Here is an 11,524-nt window from a genome sequence, read left to right as displayed (position 1 = left end):
AATACATTTTTTTTCTTCAGTGTAAATCTGAAATTTTTTAAAATCATACACAATTCTTGTCGAAAATTAGTAGTATTCAATTGCAGAAATATTTAGAAATATTTATTAAAAGCATTTTCTTGATGTATATCTAATAATTTTTAGAGTGAATCAAAATATTCTTAAAGGGTCAGAAAAAAATTAAAATTCAGGGAAATCAGAGAAATGTGAGTGAAAAATAAAATGGAATTTGTGTGGCAACCCTGTTCAAGAGAACTGACATTTTTTTTAATACTAAGTTAAAATTAAAAATTAAAATTAAAATGTGTTTCATTTAAGGTTCACCTAATAGGGAAAGATACAGCAGATCATGAGTGGTTCATGTTACAGTAAGAACATGAAGGAAAAAATATTTTTATTGGAATTCCAAATTTGCGTTGTGAAACAAAATAGTTTTGTAACAAAAACAGTCGGAAAAGTATGCAATTTACTTTCTTTATTAATTAAGAAGAAGAGAAGTTTATTAATTTAAATCGAAAATTTAAATTTATTCTTTATATTATTCAAATTTAAAAAATACTTATAAACATGGTGCTATTATTATTGTTAGTTACTTTAAAAAAAAGTGTTTAGTTTCATATTTCTTGTGAATATCATATATATTAGTATTTGATGTAGTTGATGAAATAATCATTTTTAACCATACAACGTTTTTGTGGTAAAAATAATGTTCCTGTTTTTTTTCTTTGCAAATTTTTGTATTTTTTCGTTTTTTCTTTTTGTTATACAGTATAATTTTTCAGTACATTGTACTGAATTATTATATTTATATTATTGTTCAAATAATATTGTGTTATTGAATTAAAGATGTTGTAATATTAATTCGAGGACGAAATTTACTTCTTCTTTTTCTTCTTCATATTTAAATTTAATATTTATGGCTTGTAATTTAATTGTTCATTGAAATCAATTCCCAACCCTGTTTATGCTCCAATCGTCCAACCTTGCCACTCTTGTCACACAACCTTGCTTGTGTGTACAATTATGTACAATTGTACATGATAATATATGATAATATTATTTTAAAGTTTTATTTAAATATAATTTAAAAATTCTATTCCTAAAAAATATTACCCAAAAATGCCACGAACTTGCTGTATTTGTGGTTGCACAACCAGTACAGAAAATCGTCGTCAACTTTTTAAATTTCCGACCGATGAGGTATGTCGTCTAAAATTCATTAAAGGTTAGAATTCAAAATTGCAATTTTATTTTGTATATAGTATATATTATATTTTTTAATTATAATTTTGAGTTGTTTTCTCAATATTGTAAAATTTTCTAAATTTAATCTACTTTGTTTTGGTTATATCGTCTTTTAATTTGATATCACAGGAAAATAGAAATAAATGGTGGAGTGCAATTGGAAATAACATCAAAAGAGGAAGATCTCATCGGAGTAATTTATTTGTGTGTAATCAACATTTTGCCGAAAGTTGCTTTCAACGTGAATTAATTGAAGTTTTAAGAGATGGATGTGAAGTCAGTTTACCAAGGAAGTGTGTCACTTTGAAAAAGGACAGTGTTCCATCAATTTTCGAGGTGAGTGTTAAAATCTACAGTTTACTCTTTTTTTTTCCAGTTTACTAACTGGGAAATAGCCGAAAATTCAAATAAAACCGAGAAATAATCAGAAAATAAATTATAATTATGAATCTCTATTGAACTTTTACAAATTTTTAAACATATTTTTAAAGGGGCGGATTTGATTCTGCACATTTTAACTGCATACATATATTGAATACGGTTTGACTTTATACAAATATTTATTTCATAATTTTCTAATTAAACTCTATACAGTTAAACTGTATACAGTTGAAATACTTGCGTTTGAATAAAATTTTATATGTTTGACCGTAAACAGTTCGACTTTATACTACTTAACTTTATATAATGTTTAATATTAAATTGCATACAGTTAAATTCTATACAGTAAATCAGAATGCCCTTGAAATATTATTCACTTCGAAAATTGCATACAATTAAACTGCATACTAACAAAATTAAAAAATATAAAAGTTTAATTTCATACAGTTGAATTGTATACAGCGTAACTGAATACCTGATATTTAATTTTTAATTGTACACAGTAAAGTTTTTATACTATTAAAATATTATAAAATATTGATATCAAGTTCTACACGATTTAAATTGTATACAGTAAAACCGTATACAAGACAAATTAAAAATCTAAAACTGTCGAATTCTATACGTTTTAAATGTGCACAATAATAGTTTTTCAAATATTAATATCAAACCATATGTGCACAATTAAAACGTATAGAATTCGACAGTTTTAGATTTTTAATTTGTCTTGTATACGGTTTTACTGTATACAATTTAAATCGTGTAGAACTTGATATCAATATTTTATAATATTTTAATAGTATAAAAACTTTACTGTGTACAATTAAAAATTAAATATCAGGTATTCAGTTACGCTGTATACAATTCAACTGTATGAAATTAAACTTTTATATTTTTTAATTTTGTTAGTATGCAGTTTAATTGTATGCAATTTTCGAAGTGAATAATATTTCAAGGGCATTCTGATTTACTGTATAGAATTTAACTGTATGCAATTTAATATTAAACATTATATAAAGTTAAGTAGTATAAAGTCGAACTGTTTACGGTCAAACATATAAAATTTTATTCAAACGCAAGTATTTCAACTGTATACAGTTTAACTGTATAGAGTTTAATTAGAAAATTATGAAATAAATATTTGTATAAAGTCAAACCGTATTCAATATATGTATGCAGTTAATTCTGTATGCAGTTAAAATGTGCAGAATCAAATCCGCCCCATTTTTAAAGAATTCAATCATATTCAAAAGTTTTAATAAAATTCTTCGAAACAATTCAATTATTTTCATAAATAATTACTTTACATAAATTCAATTATTTTCAATACAATTTTTATAGAATTATTCGAAAGAATTCGATTATTTTAACAAAATTATAATAAAATTTTGAAAAGAATTCAATTATTTCCAAAAACTGTTAATAAAAGTCAATTATCAATTTTTAATTACAATTATTAATAATGACAATTTTAAAAACTTGAAAGAAATTCTTTTTAAAAATTTAATTAATATCGAAATTCTCAATTAAAAATATTTTTAAAAATTTCAATTTCAATTTCAATTAATATAATCAATTTATTCTTGAAAGAATTTTGGAGTATCAAAATCTGTAACCAATGGAGAAAGTGCGCTTAATAATTTGGATTCACTTGCAACTTGTACCATTAAGCAGGAACCAAGCGATGAATTACCTAATATTGAAACTCATATTAAAATTGAAAATTTGAAACCTATTGAAAATGATGAGACAAATTTACCAAGTAACATGGATTCTCAATCAGCGCGAACTACTTATAAACGGGCATTATCGCCCACGTCCCAGACAAGAGTAAATATCGCCAAACACGTTATGGGTCTTCAAGTTTCAACACCAATTAGACAACCAGTTAATCAACCGATAATTCAACCTCTAAATGCAGCAAAGATAATTTGCTTAGATTCGCATTTCAGACCTTACACGAAAGAAGATTTATTAAACGATTGGAATTCAAGAGATCTCAAAACTTTTCCCAAATATTGGGGATTGACTGAAATAGATGATGGCGTATTTTTTGGATACGTTGGAGACGTTCCCTACAAAGTCACGAGAGGAATATTAGTAAAAAGGGATATGTCGGTCGAAGTAAGTTGAATTTTTTTCGAAAAAAGAGAATTCAAATTAAAAAAGAATCTCTTATTATTCTTAAACAAAATTCCACAAACTTAAAATTGGATAATTTTAATTTTCTTTTCTTTTAATTGTTGCAGAATTTAATTTTAAATAAAATTACAATATTGGTCTTTGAATTACATTTAATTTAACTATTTTTAATTCTATTTTTTTAGAACAATAATATTACATTTTTAGGTAAGAGCTAAAAATCGTGTTGCTAAACTCCCAGTTATAGAAAACGTTACAAGTATAGAAATTTTACGCTCAGCGATGATACAAGTTGTGTGCTTGAAATTATGCGATATGGCTGGTCGGGAAGAATGTGAAAATCGTTTTTTTCTACCTGTGCCAAAATCGAAAAGTAATAAATGCAAAGACTGTCAAGTACAAAATAGACGAGAAAAGCACAATGTCAATCGTAAGGAACATCGTTTTAAAATTAAAGAAAGTCAAGCAATCACAACTAATGCTGATCTAAAGAAAAAATTAAATCAAGCTACAAAGAAGGTGAGTATGAGAAATTTTCATCATTTCATTCATTATGCCAATATTTCGAAAAATATTCACAAATAAATACACATAGGTATTAGAAGTTTTTTTTAATATCTCTAATAATAATTTAATAAAACTCTAAGCAAAAATTAGATGATTTCAAATTCTAAATAATAAAAGTTAAAAAATTAGGATATTTTTTAACAAAAATATTATTTCTTAAAATTAAAAAGAAAATCTTTTTGTATCCCAACATTATGAAAAATAAAATAATCTTTAATTTTTTCTTGCAAAAATTTCAACTAATTAGAACAAAAGTGATTTGAAATTTCGATAAATTAATGTTTTAATGTTTAACTTTTTATTATAGATCGAGGCTATGCGAAAGTACATCGATAATTTGATGACCAATTCTTTAATAAATGAAGAACTAATAGAAGAATCGATGAAAGATTTGCCACAAGAAATGCAAAATGACATTAGAACTAATTATATAGGGAAGAAACTTGAAGTCAATACGCAAGTGTTGTAGGAAATTTTTTTTGTAAAATATAAAAACTGCTTTGGATCTCAAAAATTAGAGTGACCTTTTACTATTAATTTTATAAACTAGAATTAACTACCTAAGCAATTTAATTTATATTTAGAATCGTAATAATATAAAGTGAAACTTTTTTACGAAATGTAATATTTTAAAAAGTTAGTCATTAAAATAGTGTTTAACATTTTTATATGAATAATTATAGTATTGTTACAACTGTTGATAATTAAAATTTTTTAAAACTTTTAATAAAATAGGTAATAATTTAACATTTTTTAATAACTAAATAGATTATAATTATATACCTAAAAGAAATTTTATTTTTAATTAAATGAGTAAATATTTATTAATAGATTTTAGAACCAAGCCAAAAAAATTGATTTAAATTCAAGTAAAGCAATTTTATTTGTAGAAAAGAAATTAAATATTATTCATTTCTAAATATCTACGAGAATGCACTTTATAACACTTTTTTGAATTCTTATGTTAATTGTTATTTTAAGTATATTTTAAAAGTTAAGTAAATTATTATTTATGCCTTATTTGAAAGTTTATACTTAAATCGTTTTGTTCTCTAAAATATTTTCTAGTTAGTACGACTATTAATTAGTTACTTTAGGATTACTTAAAGCAAACACAATTTAAACTTTAAATAAAACCATTATTTTGTAGTCATGCAATTTAAAAACAAAATAAAAATCTATATTTTTCTATATAAATGTTTTACAAATAAAATAAGTGTAAACATTAGTTATCTTCCTTTTCACTTTATTATATACAATATATTTTCTTTTGTAGTTTTTTACTGAAGAAATAAATTATTTAATAAAAAAATAGAATTTTTTCAAAAATCATCCTTTATGCAAATTAAATTTTGTAAAAATTCATTGTACTCTTGTATCGTTATATTTTACTAGGCGTTACAGAACTTATGTAAGTAGACAAAATTTTATTGCTCAATAGAATATGGTTCAAAAAAGCAATTACCTACGGAAGGTTTTTGTGTAGAATACATTCTTGGAATGTAAAACAATACTTTTTTTAAGAAATAACTAACAATACTTATTATAAGTAAATAATATGAAGAATGAATTTAACAGTCAAAGACTGAAATAACTTCTTTTTAAACTTTTTAAATAATAGAAAAAAAATAATTGAAAAAAAATAATTGCTTTTACATACTTTTTTGAAACTATGTAGTGTAAAGTACCCAATTATTGGAAAACGTCAATTTAAATTGACAATGAAATACAAACTTAAACATAATATCTAAAATATTATTTTACAAATGTAGAAAAAACATTCAATAATTGAGTGCTTTACTTTTTTTAATTCTAAAAATTTAAGTGTCATGTAATAATGTCACAATGCTAATAATCATTGTTTTAATTTCACTTTGGAAGGTATTTGTAAAATTCTTATATTATTAAATTACATATATTAGTCGTTTTCAGGTTCGTCTTTCACTAGTAGATGAACCTATAATTGAACACATTTTGATTTTAGTATTTAAAAATATCAAATTATTTGAATAAAGTTAGGTATTTTCAATAAATTTAAATTTAAATCAGATACAAACCTCTACTGTTATAGAATCATCCTTAATAAAACCTTTAATAGGATTAAGAACATCCTGCCACTTCATAAAACGATTAAATCCCCAATCATTATTTTCGCTGCTGTTTGACTTCTGAAAAAAAGAATTTTTAAAGACAGTTTATAAAAATTTCAAATACTGCATTTTTAACTAAAACTTTTGAAAAAGATTAAATAAATAAATATAACAATTGCGTTTTAGACTATTTTAAATTTGGTTGTTTATATAATTCCTTTTTAGTTATTTAAAAAAGTAATTCGTTTATTATATGAAACAAAATTTAGAATAAAATAGAAAATTAATTATTTTAGAAATAGGATTATTTAATTTTGAAATTGAAGCTCAAATAATGTTGCCGAAAGGAAGTTTAGTTAAATATTAATTCACTTAGTAAGAATTAGGGATAAAAATCAGATTCAGTTAAAAAACTATATTTGGTTAAAGTAACAAATTAATATCAAAAGTCAATTTAAGAATGAAAGTGAAAAGTTAATAATATAATTTGATTATAAGGTCAATTTAGTAAAACACAAATTAGGTTTTTTAAAAGTATTGTCAAATGGAGACTTTGACAAATAGAATTCAGAAAAATTCTCCAACAAATGCGGTAAATATAACTTACTCCTGGTGTAATGTTTCTGTCCTGGTTGGTGAGATAAAAGACGCAATTCAGCATTGGCGTAACATTTCCAGGATTCTCCTTTTTCATTGCATTGAAGAAAAAAGCCAAGAAATTCTATCGAATTATTTTTATTTTGTCCTGATAGCGGTATAATTTTTATCGACCAGGGCAATTGTCGAACCAAGACTGGTGCAGAGAGTTTAAAATCTTTCATTTTCGAAATATTATCCACATTGAGGCGAAAAGTGAACTCCGACCTTGTTATATACAGTTCTGAATCATAACATTCGCCGTGTGGTGAATCTGCTTCTAAGTGAATCTATAAAATAAAACAACAGCAAATAGAGAATTAGTATTAATTATCAAAAAATGTCCACTCACTGAAAATTAATAAATTTTTGGTTTTAATCAAGTCACTTACTTCCAATGATATAGAGTCGTTTTTAATGAAACCTTTTTCGGGATTATATACAACTTGCCAATCTATAAAGTCACCAAAGTCTGCTTCATTTGCCTTGTTATTAAACAAATGTTCGATTTCTGAAATTTGAAATTTTCAAAAAATTATAATTTATCAAATCTGGAAATGATGATAACAAAATATGTGTATGTATGATTTAAACATTTTTTATTGCAGACGAAATTACGAACTTTGAATTCAAAATGTCAAATTAAAAAATTGAAGGTTCAAAAAATTAAAAATTAATTTCATTCAAACTTTTGTTTTTTTACTAGCAAAAAATCCTACGCGCGCAATGAGCGCGTGAATGATTTAATTATCACAGCAGCAATCTGCTTACCTGCCTATCGGAGAAAATAAATTTAATTTATATCCTTCCATGTACATAATAATTATAATTTTTTTAAAATCTCGGTATTTCAACTAAATTATCATTTCCAGGTCTCAGAAGCATTTTTTTCTTTTGCTAATTATTTATTTTAATATTAGAAGAGTCATTATTTAAAATATTTGCAAGATGATGCATGGCGGGAAAACAGAATATTTGAAATTTTTGTCGTGGATTTTCCAAAAATTCCAGAAATTTCAACTAAATTATTATTATTCCCTCTCCTTGGAAGCAATTTTTATCTTTTGATAATTGTTTATTTTAATATTAAAAGCCATTCACAAAAAATTGCAAGAGGATCCAAGGTGGGGAAAGCAGTGATTTTGATTTTTTGTCACGGATTTTCAAATAAGTTTCAAATTAAAATCTTTGAAAATCTGAATTTTTCATTCATTTAACTAATAGTTCTGTAGAATTAATTTTTTTATAAAAGTTTAATTGAATTGTTTTTGAAATTACTTGAAGTTTTTATTTTCTAATATATAGGGGAGACTGGGGCGAAAAGTTAAACTGCCAAAACCGTTAAAATTCATTATCTTTCGAACGAAATTAGTTAGAGCATTGCAATTTTAATTATAGAAGGGTGTTATCACCCTAAATACATGTCCGGAGTTGTGTGCAATTCTGTTAATTTTTGTGGTGTCTATATTGAAAGTTTTTTTTCAACCTACTTTTGAAAATTTTTTCGAAAAAGAAAATATCAACTTTTAAGTATATTTTTTGCATTTATCCTCACCGCGATTTTTTTACTTCATTATTTGGGTCCCCTGAAGAGATACCTGAAGGTATTTGCAAAATATCTTTAGTCAGATTTTTTATATTTGTTTTTAAAGCCAAAAACGCACCATGGGGCGAAAAGTTAAATATTGGGTGGGGCGAAAAGTTAAATGTATTTTTACATGTTATTAAAAAAATTTTTTTTATTTTTCGTTTTTTTGGGTTTATTTGTTTAAAAATTATTTATTTAACATTGGGCAAGTACTCTGTCAAAAAACAAGACCGTTCACATGAAATAAACCAAAAAAAATTTTTTTTTTTTTGGAAATTTCAATTTTTTAACTTTACAACTAGCTTTTGTTAAATAAACAAAGATCTTTTATTAACTAAATTACTTGTTTACGTATACTTTAACTTACCTACTACTTATCACCTATCAGAAAATAGTTTTAGTAGGCTAAAAATAGAATTTAACTTTTCGCCCCAGCCATTTAACTTTTCGCCCCAGGGTGGGGCGAAAAGTTAAAAAAAACAAAATTTTCAAAAAAGGACAAAACAAGTATTTTTTGCGAAAATATCAGGAACTTTTTTATTGAAAGTTGTAGAGGACAAGTTGCCCTACAATATTGATATACAAATATTTGCATCTAAGCGGATTATATTGCAAAAAAAAATCATTTATGCAAAATTTAACTTTTCGCCCCAGTCTCCCCTATATTTAATTGAAAAATTTACGAATAATTGAAATTTTGTCGAATTGAATTGTAAAAAAATAGATTTGAAAATCCTTATAGAACTTTTTTTAAACATTATTAAAAATGTAATTGAATTAAAGAAGAATTGTAGTTAAAAATTCTAGAAAATAATAATTAAATTGAAATGATGAAAATAATTTTGAAGAAGTTACAATAACAATATTCTTATAATATAAAATAATGATTTTATCACTTGGTCATCTTTATGTTTTGTACAAATATTTTTATAAGTTGTTGAATTTCAAAAAGGTTTCAATTTGCAATTTTTGAAAATACCAATTCCTATGGAAAAGTAATACTGATTAAATATTTATTTAAAAAATAATAATTTTACAATTAAAGAAATTCGTAAATAAATGTAATAGAACATGTTTTTTAGTATCTAATAATTTTTAGAGTGAATCAGAATATTCTTTAGGGTAAAGGAGAAAGTCAAAATTTTGTCTGAAAATCAGGAAAAAATAAAATTTAATTTTTGTTGCAACCCTGTAGAAACACTGTTTATGGACTGTTTTATGGTATAAAATTTTTATTATTTTTAATATATATGTACATAATTACAAAAATATTTAAATATATTAAGTATTTCAGCAATAATGTTATTTTGATAAAACAGAGGAAATGCAAAACTTTTTTGTTAAATTTGATTTAAACTGAACACAAATTTTAAAGTTTTAGGGATTTTTTCAAACAATTTTAAGAATTTTAAGAAGAGAAGAAGGAGTTTTAAGCAATATAACGATAATAGGAGTATGCAACTTACTTTTGTTGAAATAATCCTGCTCCGAGTTGTGAGATGAAAGGCGTAAATCTGCTTTAGCGTAAGAACTCCAAAATTCGCTTTCTTCAATACATTGAAGAAAAAATCCAAGTGAATTTTTTGGCTGATTTTTATTAACTTGTTCTGGTCGTGGTACGACCTTGATTACCCATGGCAAGTTTTGAAGATAGAATGGAGCAGAGAATTGTTCAACACTTATCTTCGACACATTGCTAAGGGTGTAACGAAAAATAGTTTTCGAAGCACCGTTCGGTGCATCTGTTTCTAAATCAACCTAAAATTCATAGATTATGATTAGTGGAACAAATTTAATTTATGTTTATTTTAAAACCTAGCACATGCCTCCACTGTAACAGAATCATCTTTGATGTATCCTTTGTGAGGATCAAGAACGTCTTCCCATTTCAAAAAGTTGCTGAATCCCCAATGACACTCCTCGGTGTTAAAAAGATGTTTGAATTCTAAAAAACGAAATAATAATTCGAATTTTTTATTACAAATTCAAAATCCCATTTTTCTTTAAGATAAAAAACCTCTGCAATGTTAAAACTAAAATGTTTGTGTTCATTTTAATAATTTACCTTTTTGTATATATTTTTTTCCTTCTTGAGAGCAAAGGCGCATTTTTGCTTCAGCAAATGGAATGAAAAATTTGTCTTTTTGATCATATCTACTAGAGAGTGCGAAACTTATATTTTTATTTTTATTTAACCTTCGTTAAATAGTGATCCTCCAGGCTAAATTTTGTACATAAAATGATTTCGAGCATTGAAAACCACCAACTTTTATTTTTGACACATTGGAAAATTTATAGCGAACAGAAGCCTTCGATTTTCTTTTATCTATTGGTCCAAAAAGTAAAGAAAATGTTTATTTTATCATGTATAATAAATTTCTTGAAATAAAAGTGAAATAAAAATAAAATGAAAACTAAAAGATTTGCAGAAAATAAATAAAAATGCACCATATTACCATGAATCAGCAAAATAATTACTTATAATTAACGAAAGAATAAAAAATGATAATAAGAAATAGACAAACCTTTTTTTGGTAACATTTCTTTGCCGTTTTTACCACTTTTATTGTTATGTGGTATATAAATGTAGAATTGTGGACCAGGTTTTACGTGTGTTTACTATGACTAATTTTCAAACCGTACAAATGCCAACGTAAACAATGTCACTCACTGCCTTTTGGCCCTTTGTTCCTTATTGTCCTTATTAAATACTACTAATTATTATTGAAATAAATTTCTGGTTACTAAAATCTAATTATCGACAAATTTTATTATCAATATAATCATTATCGTTTAATAAAAATTTTAGTAATAATTTCTGTTTTTCTCGATGTGACACTCAGTCTATAACTTTTTGTTTTTAATTATTTGTCTT

General features: G+C 24.7%; 2 protein-coding genes across 2 annotated transcripts; one reads left to right on the top strand and one right to left on the bottom strand.

Moving 5' to 3' along the window:
* The first annotated feature begins 991 nt into the window (after positions 1 to 991).
* On the top strand, positions 992 to 4,849 carry LOC122504601. The gene is made up of 5 exons (XM_043615782.1): positions 992 to 1,200; positions 1,375 to 1,581; positions 3,217 to 3,750; positions 3,976 to 4,287; positions 4,643 to 4,849. Exons 1-5 carry the CDS (start codon positions 1,120 to 1,122, stop codon positions 4,802 to 4,804), a joined length of 1,296 nt encoding a protein of 431 aa, XP_043471717.1. The 5' UTR covers positions 992 to 1,119; the 3' UTR covers positions 4,805 to 4,849.
* An 825-nt stretch (positions 4,850 to 5,674) lies between these two features.
* LOC122504609 (ubiquitin carboxyl-terminal hydrolase 7-like) lies at positions 5,675 to 11,489 on the bottom strand. The gene is made up of 8 exons (XM_043615789.1): positions 11,175 to 11,489; positions 10,715 to 10,975; positions 10,476 to 10,594; positions 10,116 to 10,407; positions 7,454 to 7,572; positions 7,033 to 7,351; positions 6,393 to 6,503; positions 5,675 to 6,292 (listed from the first exon to the last, which is right to left on the bottom strand). Exons 2-7 carry the CDS (start codon positions 10,755 to 10,757, stop codon positions 6,481 to 6,483), a joined length of 915 nt encoding a protein of 304 aa, XP_043471724.1. The 5' UTR covers positions 10,758 to 10,975; positions 11,175 to 11,489; the 3' UTR covers positions 5,675 to 6,292; positions 6,393 to 6,480.
* Positions 11,490 to 11,524: the final 35 nt, after the last annotated feature.

Source organism: Leptopilina heterotoma, unplaced genomic scaffold, assembly GCF_015476425.1.
Source record: "Leptopilina heterotoma isolate Lh14 unplaced genomic scaffold, ASM1547642v1 Lhet_307, whole genome shotgun sequence".
Taxonomy (NCBI): domain Eukaryota; kingdom Metazoa; phylum Arthropoda; class Insecta; order Hymenoptera; family Figitidae; genus Leptopilina; species Leptopilina heterotoma.
Note: the sequence above shows the minus strand (reverse complement) of the source record. Positions and strands in the feature narration are given on the sequence as shown.